General features: G+C 42.6%; 1 protein-coding gene across 2 annotated transcripts in view; it reads left to right on the forward strand.

Moving 5' to 3' along the window:
• The first annotated feature begins 5,426 nt into the window (after nucleotides 1–5,426).
• ano2b (anoctamin 2b) overlaps nucleotides 5,427–20,677 on the forward strand; it is a 94,070-nt gene continuing 78,819 nt past the window's right edge. Inside the window, exons 1-2 of one of the 2 annotated variants that reach the window (XM_085769861.1) lie at nucleotides 5,427–5,770; nucleotides 9,879–10,277. In XM_085769861.1, coding sequence (XP_085625987.1) covers nucleotides 5,717–5,770; nucleotides 9,879–10,277 — 453 coding nt within the window. In that variant the 5' untranslated portion in view covers nucleotides 5,427–5,716. The remainder of the gene's footprint in view (nucleotides 5,771–9,878; nucleotides 10,278–20,677) is intronic. The other variant, XM_085769862.1, reaches the window with a different exon arrangement.

The raw sequence follows: 20,677 nt of genomic DNA on the forward strand, positions 1-20,677 counted from the left end.
AGGGCAGGAATTAGGCTCCACCTTGTCTGGATTCTCACATCTCCCTCTCTCTGGTCAGCTGCCTCAGAGCCTGGAGCTCCCTGGTGGCTCAGGTTCAAATCCAACCTGGACCCTTTGTTACATATCACCTCCTCCCCTCTATCTCCCCCTCTAACCTCCCAAATATTCTTTCTCTCACTGTCTCTATCTCAATAAAGGTGAAAATCTAGCTCCTTCAGTCTGCTTGACAGTTTCTGATTTGGACAAAACGTATTTGAGTAATGATTTTAATACTTCTCTCAGTGGTTTCTGTGATGATCTGTTTTATCTTTACACAAGAGGGATTTTCTCATTCACGTCCCCTCCCACTAGATTCAAACTGGCGACCTTCCAGTTTCAGTCCTGCCTCTCACCTCGGGGCTACTGTGCTGCTGTCAAGTGAAACACTGACTGTTGCCATAAAATGTCTTTAGAGACTGAAAATGCTTGAAGAAACATCATCAGAACAGAGACCCCCCCCCACCCCCTCTCTTGACCCGGCTGACAGATTTCATGGTTGTACAATACGTGGTGTAGCTACAACTGTGTGTGTGCATGAGAGAGTGGATGCCGGTCTGTATATGGTGCTGAAATGAGAGCACAGCACGTGGCCTAGTGCGTTACTATGGCTACAGCTGTCTGTATCCCTAAAATAATCATGCACACACACATGCACACACACACTAACCTTATTACAAAGAACGGCAATCTGTTGCAGCTCTTGATAGCAGACCGTCAGATTGCTAAAGATGTTTTGTGGCTGCTGCACTGACAGGAAGTGTTCATGGCTGAGCAACAAGTCACCTGCTGCATCCGCTCCCCCCTCCACAGGGGAAACAATCATTTCTAGCATTTCTTTTTTTCCTTCTGCCTTGTTTCTTTTGTTTCCCTTGTGTTTGGAGACCTATTGTTGAGAGTATGTAGGCTTGTCCTTTGTAAAGAGCTTTTGAGGCAGTTTGTGATTGACTGACGCACGCATCAATTTGCACAGTTTGAGACAAAGCCACACTGGGCCACTTTGCATATTTGTGGCGCCCATTGATGTTGAGTGGTAGCTAAAAATGTTTGATTTCCAAAACACAGAAATTACAAGACTGCATCATAACTGTTATTGTAGAGGAGGGTTTGTGATGGGGAATCGGTGCATTATAATGCTCCTCACTTTTTTTAAAGCTCCTTTTTTTCACCTTCTCGTGTGTTTTAACTGAAGTATTGATCCATAACAAGATGTTTGTGAATTTAAAGGGATAGTTCACCCAAAATTCAAATTTCATTTATTTGTCCATATGATGGTTGTGAATGGGGCTCACTTTTCTTCGTCCAAAAAGACACACCAAAAAACATCCAAATACCTCCATACTGCTCGTCTGTAATGTCCCTCTTGTATTGAAGCCCCGACATGAGAAATTGTTCCGAAAAAATTAAATAAGTCTATGTTTTAAGCTTGTTTGTAGCGGAAGCTCCCAGTGTCTCAGTTCACTGCTCTTCCTGTGTCAGTGCAAATCACGCGATTGTACCGACCGGCGGAACAATTTCTCATGTTGGGGCTTTAATACAAGAGGGACATTACAGACGAGCAGTATGGAGGTATTTGGATGTTTTTTGGTGTGTCTTTTTGGATGAAGAAAAGTGGTATCCATTCACAGTCATTATATGGACAAATTCTGCTGCGCGGACCCCCCCGTAACTCAGAGAAGGCACGGAGGACTCTGAAAATTCTCACAGCTCTTAGTTGACATGAGGGTGAGTAGATAATGAGTGAAATTTGAATTTTGGTTTAACTATCCCTTTAACTGAAGTGTTGATCCATAACAAGATATGTTTGTGAATTTAAGAACCAAAAATCATTTCAGTGCAGTTTTACTCTTCTCTCTCAATTTCTCTCTAGAGCTGTACTGACAACAGGTTGGTGTCAGCCAATCATCAGAGAGGAAGCTGTGAGTCTCTTTTCTGATTGATTGACTGTTCTCTGAGTGATCCAATAACAAAATATAGAAGATTTCAGGTAAAATACTTCGGGTTGGATGATGGGCCCAGGTGGACGGGACTTAGGGTTTGACTGGGATAGATCACTTGTGCTTGTGACATCACAATGTTACAGGAAGTCCTGACAGCTGGTTTAAGCCTCCTTTTCTGAATACAGGCTGTGTGTATTTTTCTGTGGACTGAGGCTTTGGTACTTTCACAGTATTAATCTAGAACCTAGAGCTGATTTATGATCACACTACGCATGGACGGAACATTATGAGACCTTTAATGACCTTTAATGTAATGTGAGTGATGAATTTGCCAAACTGTAATTTTTCAAGTTAAAAGTGCGGCACTGACTTTGCTATTTATGCAAAACTATCATAAGCACAATGGATACTTTGTATTATTTTATTCAGTTTTATATACATAACTGTGTTGCTACTTTTGGGTAAAACAATGCATTGTATTTTCACTGTTCATCTTTTCTATGTAAAATTGCAGTGTGTAAATTAACTTATAACTACAGCTGTCACATAAATGTAGTAGCTAGCCCCTCAGTAAATGTATTCAGTTGTGTCGTGCCACTGTTTGACTTTGCCTGGATAAATAAAAGAAAGCTGCTAAGGACAAGATGTGAAAATACACCTGAATCAATACTAGTGAATCATCCAAGAAGCTGCAAATTCACCCTGCTCCACTTCTGTGTTTGGTCCCTGGTGGAAAATCACAGAGTAAACTGCTTGTAGTTGTGTTTCTGTACCACCCCCAGCTCTAAGAGTTTTAGTGATACATCATCTCTGGTGAACAGATTCTGCAGTGTGTGGTGTGCCTTTTGCAAAAATGTTCAGTGACGATGTTGAAATGTGAATTGAAATAACATATATCCAACTTAATTTTCCGACATTAATGTCTTTCAGAGTCATGGACCAGTGGTGCGGGCTTCAGTCGAGTGGCCACGGCCCTCAGCGAGTCGTCCTCCATCCACAGCGACACCCTGTTCCAGCTGACAAGAACATCCAGTCAAAAACTGGAGCCCGTGTCCTACATCATCCTGGAACCTGAGCCTTTTATTGAAGAGCCTGTGGATGAGGAATCACACAGTCTGCTGCAGGTGACTACAGCAGGAGAACGTGTGTATGTGTGTGAAAAAAAACAACAGCTAGAGAATGAGACTTTTACACTGTCATAAAAAAAGCGCAACTTATTAAACAAAGTTAATCATGTAATATTTCTTGTGTATGTGTAATGCGTTTCATCACGTTGCATCAGTGCATGAGTTAGCATAAAGTATTAAAAATCTCATTCAAATCACATCAGAGAATAAGATTATTCATGTAGCTTTTCAAAATAAAAGCAGTAACTAAACTATTTGGATGAATTTAATTGACCTCAGACTGACTTTGGGTAAAACATGTGAGTTTGAGGTGGATGCTGATTCAGTTGAGGATTAGAGCTGATGTTAGAAGTAGGTTAATAGGAAAGCCTGGGGTTAGCAGTGCCTCACATACTGTAGGTATACAGGTGTGTGTGTGTGTGTGTGTGTGTGTGTGTGTGTGTATCTTTGAGTGTGTCTGAGGACGATTTCTGTGGTCCTGCGCACCCACAAAGTCCCCCAAATCTGACAGTAACAAATTACAGCCTGATACAGTTACACCCTCTAAACAAAAAGAACATAAAAATTTAATCTTACTTCTATTTTTCACAAGTTGACCTGTGAAATGCATTTTTCTCCACAAATGTGTTTGAGAATAAGCCGACCACCTGACAGGTGTCAAGGTGCTGATAGCACAGTGTGATGACTGCACAGCTGCTCCCTGGTGATGCTGCAGGTGAAGAGTCCAGATGTGACGGTCCTGTACTGGTGTTCCTGCCAAATTCCCATCAACAATACTGGGAACAGCTCACGGTGGTCAAACTGTGAGCATGTTTTAAGCCTGCAACCTCACACTGTGCAGCAACTGTGGCTTTGTACAGCGTTGTCTCCTCTGTGTTGCACCGTTTGGTCACACCAGGTACAACCTCTTTTTTTCAAAATAATGTACATCTGTAGCCCAAGTCAACCCAAACCCTATCAAATATGAATTATTTGTTTGAAATGTTGCTATAGTTTCTGTGTCCTAAGAATGGTTGAGAGCATTTTCATTTTCTTTATCCCTAAGCCACCAAAATATCTAACTTTTTATTTTTCAAAAATAAAACAGATTTTAAAGTTTTAGCTCTCTGCTGTGAGCAGCCTGACACTCACCTGTACAGTGACCATGCTGTGGAATCAGCACCATGTTAGTACACACCGGTCAGGTGGAGGGGAGAACTCATCTTAACAGAGGATTTCTCACTAACACAGATTTAAAGGGATAGTTCAACATTTTGGCAAATTGGCCGGTTCGTTATCTTTGTCGGTGCAAGCTATTTTTAGAACGGCGGAACAGAGCCATGAGCTGCTCAGAGCTACGCTACGGTGGCTCATGGAATTTCTTGGTTTCCCTCATCAAACTCATCAAATACACAATCCAACAACTCCAAAACGCTCTGGTGGACAAGTGACCTGCACATTCACCACACTATGAGATAATAACGGAATGAGACAGAGTTGTTCTCGAGGTAAATTCATGCAAAACCGCTGAGGTGCGTTCCCGTCAAGAAGTCTCTGCATTTGCCTCGAAAACAACTCTGTCTCGTAACATTGCATTATTATCTCATAGCTGAGTTTGATGAGGGAAACCTAGAAATTCCATGAGACTCCGTAGCGTAGCTCTGAGCAGCTTGCGGCTCTGCTCTGCCATTCTAAAAATAGCTTGCACCGATATTTAAATATAACAAACCTACTCCTAAAACTATAGGGATTATGGCAATGGGCCAATTTGCCAAAATGTTGAACTATCCCTTTAAACACTCTAAATTTGAGAGACACATAACTATTTGTGTGTAGAGAGAATAAACCTGCGTCTTCCGCTTAAACTTGTATAAAAACAGAGACAGAAGTGTTACACAGACCTATGAAGTTGCTTTTGTGTGATTATAGTGTAGCCATTGAGAAAAGGCTGTGGAAGAAGTGGGCTAGTATCTAAGTGAACAAGGCTGCACCTTCTCTCTACACTGTAAAACATATCACGTTAACCAATGAGAGCACAGGACAGGGACAGTGTGGTGAAGTTCACATATGAGGAAACTTTTAAAAAAGAGTGGACCGTGATGTGAGTGTGACTCATTTAGCACCCACCCATCCGGCAGAAACGTGTTGCCTGTGTAGAGAGTAAACGCAGCCTGTTGAGAGTCAACAGCATCAAACCTGTGCACACACCGAACAGCGAACACGCGCGGGCACTTTTTACAGCGTGGACGCGCTCGGTGCCAAAAAACCCCGGCGGTGCGCAGGCAGCCTCCAGATCACACAGTTGGGTAGATGTGTTATCAGCAGCAGCAGCGTGTGGTGGAGCTGCTGGACGGAGCGGACTGCTGCCTCCTCTCTCTCACTCTCTCCTCCGTCTCCTCACCATGAGAGCCGCTGCACGGGCGCTCGCGCTCCTCTCGGACTGTGGGCTACCTGGAGTGACCTCCAGTGTCCAGTGGGGAGGATGGGGATGGAGGTGGTGATGATGATGATGATGATGAGGAATGCGGCTGTTTTTTCCCACAAAGACCGCCAACTTTCACCTCTGCTCTTCTTCTTCTTCTTCTACTTCTACTACTACTTCTTCTCCTTCTTCTTCTCGCCCTGCTTCTCTCCATGTCTCTAAAGCGCAACAGCATGCAGATGTCCCCGGGTGAAGACAAGATCCCAGTAAGTACAGCCCTGTCTGTAGCTGTCCGTGCCTCGTGTTGTCAGACCGGTGACCAATCTGACCCACTGTGTTGTCCATGCTGTTAACACTGAACCTACTGTAAACTGTATTATCAGCTCAATATATAAGAGACAACAGCTAAAGATAGCTTGATTATAAGATTATTCTGATACTGGTCTCTTTAGGAAATAAAAATAAAAATATTAATTATTAGTAGAATTTATATTATTATTAAGTTTTTACCAACTAATTGCCTATAACTGGAGACCTTCTTGGAAGTGGCTTGGCTAACCCAGATGGGAATAAGGAGTAAGTTTCTAATAATACTAGTGTCTGGAAACAGGAGCCCTCAGGGAAAGTTCCAGGAGTTTGGAGGTGAATAAATGAATATCTAAGTGGATATGTAGGCTACCATATAAAACACCTTCTTTTCCTTTGTCACAGACTTTTGTATGTTTCTCGGACTATAGAGAAAATTGTGTTACAGGTTCAAAGAGTTAAAAAAAATCTTCCATTTAGAAAAAGTTTCAAATTCTTTACAAGGTTATTGTTATCTTCGGTTCATGACTGTCACAAGTCTAGCTGTTTGTTATGTCTGTTTCTCTTATCATACATTGATTTGAAGCTGTTTATTTATTTTTTGTACTGTTGACTTGGTCCATTCATTTCATTCCGGTTGTTTGGCTGATGGTCCAGTCTCTGGTTTTGTCTCACCTGCTCCGCCTTCTCTGCTGGATGTGTTGTGTATCTGGATTCTGTCTCCTCATCAACACAGTTTATGGAATAATGTGTATCTCCTTTACATTCAGTCATTTTCCAAAGTCTTTCTCCAGAGAGGTCAGATGATTGGGTGTTCCCAAGTGCATCCATCTGACATTCAACACAAAGAGTTTTGTGTTGTCAGTCTAGGAATACTGTATGTCCGTTGCTGTTTTGAATTGGGTGAGTTTCCTCGTCCCTGGTGTATTTTTCCATGTTGGATATGATCTTGTGCCGCCTTGTTTTCTGCTATGGCACCTTGAAGTTAGCTGATGGTTCTGTAAAATACAAGTTTGATGCCATAAAGTAGTTCATAATGTGATTTCCATTTTATTGAACCCCAGAGGTAATACAGTTTCTGATTTGATATTCCAAAATTGTTCTTTCCCCTTCAGATCATACCACATTATACTGCGCACACACCTCTTTATATAAATCATAGGCCACAGACACATTAATGAGGATGCCAATATACCAGCGTCTCTGATACTAATTACAGTTATGCCAAATACAGCATTCATTTATAGACTTAACAATGAGTAATAATGAATGCCATAGGTTACTATAGTAACAACATCATTTCCGTCATCAGGGACAATGTTTTCTCTTTGGAGCGTTGTCAAACTTTTTCACATCGTGGACCCTTAGACTGCAGAACCTTGTCTGACTAAATGCTTGCTGTCAGATAATTCATCTTTAAACCCGTCAGCAAAAAATTCATACTCAAAATGAATGATTCCCCTTTTACGTGGGACGCCCAGGGATACCTTGGGGTCCTCTGCACATGCACAAATAACTGAGCTGTGTCTGAAATGACTCCTCATAATAAACACAGAACTAACCCTGTTACTTTTCACTCCACACGGAGGAGTCAGACATTGTTAAAGGGATAGTTAAACATTTTGGCAAATTTGCCTATTGCCATAGTCTTATAGGAGTAGGTTTGTTACCTTTAATTGTCGGTGCAAGCTATTTTTAGAACGGCGGAGCAGAGCTGCAAGCTGCTCAGAGCTACGGTATGGAGGCTGATGGGATTTCTTGGTTTCGCTCATCAAACTATTCAAATACACAATCCAACAACTCCAAAATGAGGAAAATTCATGCAAAACCGCTGATATGCGTTCTCGTCGGGGGCAGTTTTTGGGCAAGCATTTGCCTCGAAAACAGCTCCGTCTCGTAACGTTCCATTATTATCTCATAGCGTGGTGAATGTGCAGGTCACAACTTGTCCACAAGAGTGTTTTGGAGTTGTTGGATTGTGTATTTGATGAGTTTGATGAGGGAAACCAAGAAATTCCATTAGCCTCCGTAGCGTAGCTCTGAGCAGCTCATGGCTCTGCTCCGCCGTTCTAAAAATAGCTTGCACCGACAAATAAAGGTAATGAACATACTGCTAAAACTATAGGGATTATGTCAATGGGCCAATTTGCCAAAATGTTGAACTATCCCTTTAAGAAGCAGGGGCAGATTTCTGATGCAGCCTGTTTACAGGTGGTCAAGGTGCTGGATGCTCTGGCCAACAGGTGCACACAAGACGTCAGTGAGACACAGTCTGTACTAAAAATCAATACAAGAAGCTCAGTTAGTATTAAGTGAAACAGTGAATGTGTGGGCTCTTTAACAAACAAATCATGTTAGATAGCGCCTTACTGCAGCTTTTATGATGTGTCTGATGTGCAGTGCTGCCCAGCTACAGCTAAAAACAAACATTAGTTGGAGCCACAGCCTCCTTAAATCTGACCGTAGAACAGTATTCTCTCCCATAAAAGATCTGATACCTGGCTGCATTCATGATGTAACACACTGCTACTCTTGCATATTCTCCAGCTCCACTACCTGCCAGCACTTTGTTCCTGCAGGCACAGTGATTGCAGTTTCAGTACCACAATTTAAAGACTGTACATTTTCATCCCACTGCCCCCACCTAATGGAGGCTGATTTCAGGACCACAGTGTCAGGAGCAGAAAGGTGGCATGAGACCTGCACAAAGTAGTAAGGGTGCCCGCTCTGACCTGGTGGTAGGCTGCAGGGATATGCAAATGAACACTAGAAAACTGTTTGCACAGACCTGATGTCATTTTATATCAGTTATCTTAGCTGGAGAGTCAGCTGGACAACATCTGTCTGGCTCTTGGGACAGTATGAGGCATTGAAATATATGTCATGTACTGTAAATGCACAGGATTTGACACAAAGCTGCTATGCTGTATGAGAGCATATTTCTCATCTACATGAATGTGATAAAAGTATCAATGTTTTTAATTGTAGTTTGGATCCTTTTATAAATAAAAAAAACACCCTCTTGCAGACATGATGGAGTAGAGGCTCATCTGAGTGTTTCTGCTCACTCCATTTCAAGAGATCTGTTTATCCCTACAGACTTATCTACAGTTGTCATCTATAACATTTGGGAAAGGATATTTGTATGAATGTACTGTTTAAGTATGTAGTTGAAGTGCCAGAAGCATTGTCATCATCATAATCAAACAAAAATCAGACAAATGAATTTCCCTTTTGGGATTAAGGAAGTGTTTCTTCTTATTATTTTTATCCATATGCACAATGATAAAACAAACATTACATTTCATAGTACAAAAGGCAAATACTAACTGTGCAGGAGAGGAAAAACAAGCCCAAGGGGTTATATAAAATCATCCTTAATATAAAAATCACCAAAACAAATCAACCAATAGGAAGAGAAAAGAGGGAAAGAAGCAGAACAGGGAAAAATACAAGGAAAAAACACAACAAGCAACAGAGAGGAAAATAAGGAAGAAATGAAAAACAAAGCAACAACAACAAAAAACTTTTGATTGATTCTTATTATTATTGTTCTTAATCTGGTGCTTGATGGTTGATGTGATTGGTTGCAGGCTGACATCTCCCTGTTGAAGGTCATAATGCACCATATTTTAGAGCTGATACAGAAGCAACCTGCACCCAGAGCCTATAGAGCTCTGCCTCTTGTGTCCTCCATGTTTAGTCTCGCTCTCTACTTTCTCTCAGTCTAAATAAAGAATCAAACTGCCAAAGGTGAGCTGACTGCCCACTCTGCTGCTGGAGGTTCTCACTTCAGTGTTTTTGAGAACCTGCCAAAAGCCACTTATGTTTGCGTGTGCTGACAGTGCAGTAGATGTTTAAGTTCATTCAAACAGTTGTTACATAAGTCCACTGCTGCTTTAAGGTGCTCAGAGTGCAGACGTTAAAACGGTCACTGTGTTATGATCACTGTGAAGAGTGTGATGAAGATGACTGGTTTGCTCTGTCTCACAACAGCCTCACTGGTTACAACTATAATCTAATGTATTGTTGTTATTCTAATGCTGCTACTCTGCTGGTTCCCCACAGGTCGTGAGTTCAGCTTCCAGCCCTCTGAGCGGCGGCGAAGGCCTGTACTTCTCCGATGGCCGACGGAAGGTTGACTACGTCCTGGTCTTCCACCAGCGGCGGCACAGCTCCATACGATCCCCCACCAGCACCTCTGTGCCACAGGACAGATTATCTGTCGTTTCCAACGGCAACTTCCTGCAGTCCGGGGGCTCGGATGCAGCGGGTGGAAGGGGAGCGGCGGCGGCGGGGGCCGTGCAGGAAGGGGAGGCGGCGAGCGGCGGTGAGGTGTTCATGGAGCTGGGCTTAGCGGGAGGGAGCGAGCCCACGGAGCCGGCTGACCACGAGATGCGTCTGATCAGACAAGAATTTGAGGCCAACCTGCTGGAGGCCGGCCTGGAGATAGAGAGGGACAAAGAGGTGAGTGTGTGTGTGTGTGTGTGTGTGTGTGGTCATGCTACTATCCAGGTTGTCCTCCTGACACCACACACTGTCCATATTTTACTCCTTATGTCTTATTTTTATATAGTGACACACATGTTCTAAGTTGGTGGATTTAAAGGCTCTTGCAAGAAACAAAGAGACAATTTCACATCACAAAAAGTCCAAATTTTCATATGACAGAAATTACAGTTTGTTACCAGACTGTGTCTCTCATGTAAAGGCCCTTAAAGCATTTTGAATGAAAAGTGTTCTTCAACATGCTCTCAGCTGCTCTGGAACAGGCCAAGAGTTGTCCAACAATTCACTGAGAAGGATTAACTGTTGATTTTCCAGTCATTTAGCAGGCAAATTACACAGACAATGAACAGTAGAATAAACAAAAAAAAGCAGATATGTAATAAAATGTGCAATAGCAAAAAAAAAAAAAGCAGTACAGATAGGTCTGCCAATACATAAATGTTGTTATAACAGTAAACAGTTGGTTCATTTAACTAGCTATAAATACAAAACAGATGTACAGTGATCAGGTATATCATTCTGACCACCTGTCTAATACTTTGTTGGTCCCTTTTGCTGCCAAATACACAACAAACTGCGCTGCACTGTGTTGTGACAGCTTTCTATCAGAACCAGCATGAACTTATTCAGCAGTGGTCTGTTGGATGGGAGCCACGGGCCAACCTTCTCTCCCCACGTGTATCAATGAGCCTTGGACACTTCTGATAGATCCTGACCACTGCAGACCGGGAACAGCCCACAAGAGCTGCAGCTTTTCACATGAGAGAGACCTATGTTCACTTGCTGCCTAATGCTGTATATCCCACCCACTAACAGGTGCCATGATGAAGTTTTTTATTTATTTTTTATTTAGACATTAAACAAAAGAATGTAAAGATGTGTGTATCAGATTTAGCAGGAAGTTAATTTCCATCTGTAGTCCATGACATCGAACACAAATACAGATGTCCCAGACCCCAATACAATAAAAATAGTAATATACAACATTAATAGCCTACAACATAAACAATACATAGAACATTAGTGATTCTACTATCTTCTACTATACTGATTCTATTATCAGAATAGAGCCAAGCTTGGAGAGTTCCAAAACACAAATTCAGATGTCCCATACAATAAAACTAGTAATATACAACATCTATACAATATAAACAATACATAGAACATGTAGATAGACGTTCCAACATGCTATTTCTGGTGTAAAGTGTGAGGTAGAGATGTACTTAGAGATGTTCAGTGTTATTCATTTCACCTGTCAGTGGTCATAATGTTATGCCTGATCGGTTTATGATGATTATCACCTAAGTTGATGAGGTGACATGTTGAGAAACATCAGACACCATCAACACCTACTGAAAAAGAAAAGAAAGCGGCTGTTGTCATGGGAAGGTGAAACTGAAACAAGGCTGAACATACTGCAATGACCAGCTATGTGCCAAATATTTGGAGTTAGACATGTTGATGATGATTAGAGCAGCTTTAAAAACAGCAGTAGGTGGTGTTGCTGTATACAATGTTGCTTTACTTGGCTGTTAGGAGATGAGGATGTTGAACTGTTGGAGAAAACATCAAGTTGAACAATTCTGTTCAGTTCTTTTTAACTGTACCTGGAGAATAATTCAGGACTATGATATGAGAGGTGGTTTGACACAGGCTTGATGCTGTAGATTGAAGGATTTGAAGATAAAACCTTCACACAGGCTCTGATGTAACTCTGTCTTCAGCTATTTAAGGTTTGCGCCTACATAGGAGCTGGGCTCAGATGGTGGAGGGAGATGGTGGGTGAGGCTCAGTGTGTTGCGGAGGAATGAGGTGTTTATTACACCAGCAAGGGGGCTTCATGAAACTTTGAAAGATGCTGTCAGTCTTATACCACCACCACATCACTGCTAAACTACATTTCAGTTCAAACATACGGACACAACAATATGAAGCACGTCAAACAGGATCATAAATACTGTATGTTTTTTCCCCCAGTGTCATCATCAGTTTGCTCTTAGTGGACACGATTCAAAGCTTGGACTTGTGTTCCTGTATCTACATTTGAAGGACTTCCCTAAAATAAGCAGTGAGCTGCTGTGGAGCTCATGAGTGTGTGAATGTACCTCAGAGGGACATTTCACTTTATTTTATCATGAAGTGTAATTACTTCCTCACACATCACAGAATACACTGCTGAGCTCTGTTCACATTGCTTCGAAAACCAGCTATGGTGCTCATTTGGTACTGTTTTCCAATCATGACTCTTTGTTGTGTGATGTTTCTGTTGTGTTGTGTCTACCAGGGACTGACAGGTGATGAGTTGAAGGAAAAACCTGAATCAATGAATGACTAAAGAGAAAATTAGATGCTGATGCGTAGATAACATGCTCTGTGGTAGGATTAGAAAGGCTGATAAGACCCAATTGATACTATCTACAGGTTTTTTTTAAAGATGTGGGTGAACTTGCTGTTGACACACATCTGCAAGGAGTGATGTCATCACATGCACCAGCATACACACACACACATAGCTGCAGTTGAGAGAGAGAGAGTGAGTAGCTGGTTTGTTGCCTGTGTAAAGTGTTGCAGCCTCTGTGTGACATGCTTGAGTTGGTGATTGCGACACCAACCAGTAAAAATTAGTACACAAAGGTGTTGTTGTCGATGCTGATGGAGCTGGAGTGGTTTCAGTCATGTGACCTGGGTGTGAATACTAACAGAATCCTTTTCAGTTGCTGACAACAGTCCAACATTAGCATGTTTTTTTATCAGTGGGAGAGAAGCTTAAAGGGATATTTCAACAGTTTGGCAAATTCGCCCATTGCCATAATCCCTATAGTTTTAGGAGTAGGTTCATGGTATTTCCAGGCTTCCCCTCAAAACACATCAAATACACAATCCAACAACTCCAAAACACTCTAGTGGACAAGTTGTGACCTGCACACTCACCACGCTACTGTATGAGGTAATAACGGAACGTTATGAGACGGAGTTGTTTTCGAGGTAAATGCATGGGTAAATGAAAAGTCCTGCCGGTCCTGTCAGGGGCAGTCGTTTTTCAGCAAGAGCATCTTCAGATAATGTACTGTATATGTTAATACATTATTTAATGCCTGCATTCTTACCAACTGTTCATATGTGCGGCGCATTAAAGCTGCTGATATAGCCTACAGTTTAGATCAGCATCAACATGAAAATAAGCTGACGATGCTCCATGATGTAATTGTGAGGACGTTGCTGTGACTTTTATTTACAGTTTCTGGACTGTTTGAGTCTAGCCTTTGTGACCAATTAAAAAATTGCAACAATGTATCATCCTTGCGTTGGTTTGGATCGGATAACGAACCTTTAGGTGTGAACCCGCCCTCAGAGGCTTTGAAAAGGCCATTGTTGTTGAAGCATGGACAGTGTGTCATCAGTAGACATGGTCAGAAAGCAAAAATTACACATTTTGGTGTTACCTTTAAAGGTCCTGTTTAGTATAAAGTAGATGTGTGTCTGTGTGTTCTTTGGTTATGAACCAGGTCCAGGTTAACACTGTGAAAGTATCAAAGCCTCAGTCCACAGAGAAATACACACAGTCTGTATTCAGAAACTGAGCCTTAAGACCAGCTGTCAGGACTTCCTGTCACTTTGTGATGTCACAACAAAGCAGCCATCATCTCAGCCACACCCTAACCCTAACCCACCTGGACACACAATACAACCTCGCAGGATTTGGTTTCAGAGCATTTACATGAGATCTGCTATATCTTCATTTAGAAAACAGTCAGCCAATCAGAAGAGAGAGAACAGAATTTCCTCTCTTCTGATTGGCTCATTGACCTGTTTTTACTAGAGCTCGAGAGAAACCAGAGAGAGATGTGCGACTACACTGAGAGGGTTTTTGGTTCTTAAAAACCACAAACATATCGTTTTATGGATCAACACTTAACGTGAACACTAGAGACCAGATTCACAATCCACACACCAGCCTCCCTGTTTCCTCCGAGCTGTTTGACTTCCCTCCAGTCTCTGTAGCCAACACAGCTGCTGAGCTGACCTCTTTGTATCGATTTACTAATTTAGGCCCAAATGGGTAATTTTGTTTTGGCGTGTACAAGTAGCTTTCGTGGTGATTGTGTGTTACATAGCAACCACAGTGTGTAGTTTTGTCCATTTCTTTTGTGTGTGTGTGTGTGTAATAGGTGCTTGGCAGAGCATGCTCACTGCCACAGAGTTGTACAACTGTAGTTTTTGTTAAAGTTGCACTTGTTAGCAGATAACTGATAACTGCTGGTGCTACTTCAGCTCCAACATGTGGAACCATTTGTCACATTTAAGAGTCGTTCACTTCAGCTGTTTGTAAAAAAAAAAAAGAAGTCCTAAATAACCTGGAGCGAGGTCTTACACGTAGAGTCCAACGTTTGCTGGAGAAACGACTGAAAGACAGTTGCATCTCTATATATTGAATTAGGGTCTGGCATATTGTGTGGTACCTATTGCTAATACATGTGAATGAGTGAGTGTGTGTGTGTGTGAGTTGGCGTGCAGCCAGTCGACAGTGTGTGCAGTCTGCAGGCTAGTATTAATCAGATTGTTGACAGTGTGGCCATGGAGCCTAAGCCAGGATGAGATTACCTGACTGACTGATAGCTCCTTATCTCATCTCATGGATCGAGGCGTCAATTGAATCTGATGCTGCCGGTATGAAGAGGAGCGCTGCTGCAACACACTGACAGCTATTCTTACAGGATGACTGACAAGCACAAGTACGCTCCCTCTGTCAGTGTTGTAGAAAGTGCTGGAAAAGAGAAAGTGGTCTGATGGTAACTGTAGGTTTGCTGCTCACTGCAGCACGTATAGACACAATCAAACAGAATATCTGCAAAGAATAATACAGTAGAAACAGATGATCTAATTCAAACTGAATGAACTTATGTCTACTTTTATTATAGTAGTGGTGAGAGTTTGACACACTACAGATGAAGAATACATGAGAATAAACCAAAAAATGATGATAATAATAGTAATCTCTTTTAATCACTGCATAAACTCATTGACAGGTTGGTCAGGGACATTATCATCTTGGTCCTTATAACTTCAACTAATGTACTTCTTTAGTACAACTTCTGCTCCTTGGGTGACAAAGAATACTTTTGCATTGTTATTTCACTAGCAAGGTCCACGCCACAACGATGTGCCATTAGATGCTTTACGTAATGGGATGAATGAATGATATTGTACAGAGTGGTAAAGGTGAAGGAAGGTTGATGTCAGCGCGTCTGGTCTGGGAGGATGAACTGGAGACGGGCGGAGGGAGACTCAGAGTGGGGGTTCCGTCTCGGCGTAGTTCCGTCCGAGCTGGATTCATGCCCCCCAGACGATGCCTTGGAGGAGATCTGAAAAGGAATGTGTTGGTTAAGGAGAGGGATGGAGGAAGGGAGGGAAGGATGGAAGGATGAGATGGAGGGATGAGAGTGAGGATGATCCGGGAGGAGGCTGGAGCCAGGAGGTGCCTAGACAAGGGGAAGAAGGGAGGATGGGTTGAGAAATCGAGGCAAACAGAGGAAGGAAGGGGTTGAGCGGGTATTTATAGGCTTGACCAGTTATTAGAGGTGTGGTTGAGGCATGGCCCTGCTCCCAAACTTAAGTTAACTCATTAACTTCTATTTATTGTAAATCATTTTGACCACACCTCAGTCAGGAGGTAGAACAGGTCGTCCTCTCACTTGGCCCTCTCGGCTGCTGTGTCTCCAATTCAGAGCAGGACCCGCCGGTCTCTTGAGGCGACAGTTTTGATCGTTGCATAATCGTTTAGTTGTCCACTTATCATACATCTTGTCTTCTTTTACTGCTGTTGTTGTTGTTGACTTTCCAGCCGTGACTCTTTCTACTCATGCTTCTCTTGTGTTGAGTTTTAAATTTGACGCTTATTGTTGTGCTTTCTGCTGGCGTCACATCCTGCTCAGAGAATACCCAATCAGTAAACCCCAAGCCCCACCCGTTCAGTAAAAGATGCCACAGAATAAGATCTCCAACCCTACATTTAAGTGCTGCTCATGCTCGATAAGACAAAAAAGCTCCGGACAATTTTCAGAACTCACTATCTAATAAGTCCAGCATGTGTTTTATTGCATAATTAGGAGTGACTGGAGATAAAACTTTAAATCACATTAAAGCGTTAAATGTGTTTAACTAATGTGCAGATTGTAGTGAACTACAATCTCCTGCTCGTGTCCAACCTGTTTGACTTCAGATTAATTGGATGCCTGGAAAAAGAAGAAGTGCAGCTTAAATGTCAAACTTGTTGACTGCGCCTGAGGATTATTGAGCTGACCTTCGATCTCTTAGGGACGTCCTCCGGCAGAACACTTTTAATTAAATCACAGAGAGATGTTAATTCAAGAAGTGGACTGGGACTCGTGAAGAGTTCAGCCTGTGGGGGCTTGGGAAACAGAGCGAGCAGGATTAAGTGTCTGCTTTAGGACTTTGGTGGAGAATGAGCACAAAACCAGTAGCAATTTGAAAAATATTAAAATTACAAACATTTTTCTCTTGGAGGAAAAACATTTCTTTTTCTCTCTATAATGGTACACAATCCTTAAAGCAGAAGTAAGCGATCCGGTCGTTTTGGCTAACGTCTTATCAGCCGATGGAGTTAGCAGTCCCCGCCCTCGTCATGGATCTATTGGTCCTCGTCCCTACGTCACCACATTCACGCGCATTCCCTTGGCTGCACACACAGAGAGGACCGCCCCTTTATGCCGTTCTCTCTCCTCATTGGATAAAGGCTGTAGGATACAAGAAAAGTTTTCTCCTCGGTTTACAGCAGAGCAGAGTGACTGACAGACCCGTGTTTCAGACCAAACACTATATATAAGTGATTGCTGTTGGAAGATATAACTATTTAAGACTTATATTAACACAAACATTCCGCTTACTTCTGCTTTAAACAACCTGGACCAGGTCAAAACCTGACCTGTGGTTAAATCGTGATTTGAACTGTGCCAAAATTACCAAACTCATTATTTAAAAGACTAAGCTGTGCTCTGTGTTTACTGTGAAACAATCAGACTGTTTTTCTTGTTACTCTGGAACATGGTCATAATCTATATACCAACATCACAACACAAACAGTAATACCTGATGCTGTTTGTCAGAGGGTCCATTTAAGCTCATCCCTTTTAGTGCTCTATGGGAAAATTTGCTTTTTTGGGTAACTGGGGTTTTTAGTTTCAATACCACTTCTCCTCTGGAGGAGGGTCTGGAGAGCGAGACTACAATACCACAGACCAGTGAACTGGGAGCAAGACTGAGTCATGGCATCCAGCTCTCTTAATTCACCCATAGGAATGGCTAGAGTCCCTCAGAAACAAAACCTATTGACAGGACAGCAAGTCATGTATATGAGACAAGTTTACGCTGTCATAGCTCAAAGTTAAAACAGATCTTATCTTAACAGTGGTGTAGTGAAACAGTGTGGCAGCTGTTGTCTTCACCACCAGTACTGTCAGTTTCCCCTAGTTTGGATTCCTTCACTGTCAGCGGTTCTGACATCTGGGGCTGAATTGTCCACAGTCTCCTCCTCTCAAAACACTGAATAAAACACTTTTAATATTTAAAACCCTGAAAACCTTAAAAAAACATCTTTTCCATCAAAAATCACCAAAAATGCACCATTTACCAGCCATAAAACAGAATCATCTGTTCAACAGCCATAAGCCTAAAATAGTAATATTTCCTAAAACTCATTTTATCCGAGACGTCTCTTCTTTTTTTTTAAATCACCAAAAATGATCAGTTGCTCAAACTAAATAATTCAGTGCCAGTGTTTCACCTACACTGTGTGGTAGAAATGAGACTTCAGGGAAGCTGGGAGCTGAGACTACTCCTCATCTTTGTTTTTGATTGTTTCTATCATATGTTAGGAAACACATGAAGCTAGATTATTGACAGAGGCGTCCTCCTCTCATCACTGGGTGAGCAGGTGATTAAAACAAGTGGACACTCTACGGCTGCTTCTCAGAAATCAATGACTCACCGACACAGTTCATTAGACACAGGGCGTCTCTGAATCTTAAAAATGTGACTTCAAACTAGATGAAGTCAATGTTGAGCTTCTGTCAGATAAACAACACTGACGGGGACGTGATGTTGTAGAATTGTTCTGTTACCATGATTACAGTGATTACATCACTAACCGGAAGGTCGGTGGTTCGATTCCCAGCTCCTCTCTAGTCTGCATGTAGGAGTGTCCTTGGGCAAGACACTGAACCCAAACTTGCCCTCTGATGTGTCATCGGATGTGTGAATGTGTGTGAATGATTAGCCCCCAAAAAGCCTGTCTGTGAACAGAGCTGTATGAATGTGTGTGAAAAGATGAATGCGACAAAAAAAATAGTGTAAAGCTCTTTGAGTGGTCCGAGTGACTAGTCCATTTACCATTTACTTATCTCTGGCTGTCTCTTCTAATGTTAAAGGTGTACAGAAATGGCCGTTTGTCCTGTTTGTCGCGTTCAGTTTCCACGAGTTGCCGCATGAGTTTACCTGAGTAAGGAAGACGAATTTGATTGGTCGTTATCGAGCGGGCGGGATATTCAATGTTTGGGGCGAGACCGAGCTCGGTGTGTGTGTGTGTGTGTCTCAGACGTTTGATTGATGGATGACGGATCCAATATCAGTGGCTGGTGAATCGTGAGCAGGCTGACGCATAATTTGTGCGCCTGCATTATCCAATGCGAAAAAAAAAACCACACTTTCATCCCGGATTTACTCGAAAATAGAATTTTGCACAAAGTTTGGGCTACATCGTCTGATAGATGAGTTATTACACTAATGTTAAGACCCACAGTGGGCTCAAATTCAGTTTTCTTTTCTGTACAGCTTTACAGTTTCAGTGTGTTCTACAACAGATGTTAGAGCAGGAGACACCATCATCAAATGTCTCAGCATATCTGCATTGATCCCTCCATCCGACCACCTTGAGGAGGTCTTCTAATGCCCCCCCACCCCCTCCCCCTCCTTCTGTCAGTCTTTCAGAAATCCATTGACTTCCACTCCCCACCTCTCATGTTGTTTCCCTCTTCCTGTCTCCATTTTCTCCTCCATCACTGTCTCCCTCTGACTTGTCTAAATCGGTCTCCCCTCACCACTACACTCTTCTCAGCCATCTCATCGCCCACCCGCTCATACTCAACCCCCCCCCCCCAACCCCCCGCCACCCCCCACCCCCTTCTCTCCTTCCCCACCCAAAGATGCCCCTGGCTGCGTCCTAGTTACCCCTCCTACAGAGATAAAGAGCTAATTGGAAATCCCTCTACTAATTAACCTTCTCCAGGCTGAAAAGTATTTATATCCTCTACTTTTTGATGGAGTGATACAAAAGGAGGGAAGGGAGGGGTAAGGAGGGGGTGAGAGAGGTGGATGATGGTAGCAGGTGCAGCTGATCCATGACGGCAAAAATAATTTTTATGATTAATATTTAGATACCAACTATTTAACATGATTACTCGCTGACTTTGGAAACACAACACACTCATTGAATTTGCTCCAGATAGTTGATGGTGATAATTAAGATAAAGAGGAACTACTGTATGCAGGATTTGTATCTAAACTCTGCTACATTTTACCTCAATTAAACAGCTTTGGAGTAATTGTGCTGGTTAAATCAATGACTTGTACCTAGTTCCAGGGAGAATGGAGGCTCTCTGCCTTCCACCTACAGTAGCGTCTCTTGGCTGAAAACCAACCTTGTAAGATCAGAGCCTCCGACCTGGTGCCCTAGCTCTCGTCTCTGCGGGTGATGATGATGATGATGGAAGGCCTGAGATCAAATCAATTTTCCTTCAAAATGATAAAAAAAACAAAAAACTACACTGGCCACAGTCTCAATGAGTTGTATTGTAATGTAGTTTTTCCACTCTCCAAATGGGATTTAATACGAATGAAAACATAAAAATGAATCCAAAGCGTTCCCTCCAGACATTATTTCATACTGTACGCATGTTAAATGTATCTGTATCTCTTGAAGAGCAGTGAAGGTCGGATAACTTTCCGCTCCACTGTTTCCCTGGCAGGACAAAGGCCAGTGTGGACGTGAGGGTGGGAGAAGATAGTGAAATATAAGAGGAGTAGGAGTGACAGTCAGTGAGTCAGCCAGTCAGTCAATCAGTCAGTGAGACTGTGTCTCGCGGCCGGCACAAGGTACAGTACTATATGTGAGGAGGAGGGGTGGTGGTGGGGGGGTGAAAGATCTCAGGAGAGCAGGAGTAGAGAGAGGAGTTTCAGGTTTCCATCGTTTTCTGTTTGCCCCCCCCTCCCCTCCCCTCCCCTCCCTTACAGAAGCTGGTGGGGGTCTGAGGAGGGTAAGGTTACCTGGCAGTTGCCCCCTGCTT

Source organism: Trachurus japonicus, chromosome 23 (genome assembly GCF_045865225.1).
Source record: "Trachurus japonicus isolate A0001 chromosome 23, Traja_1.0".
In the NCBI taxonomy this organism is placed as follows: domain Eukaryota; kingdom Metazoa; phylum Chordata; class Actinopteri; order Carangiformes; family Carangidae; genus Trachurus; species Trachurus japonicus.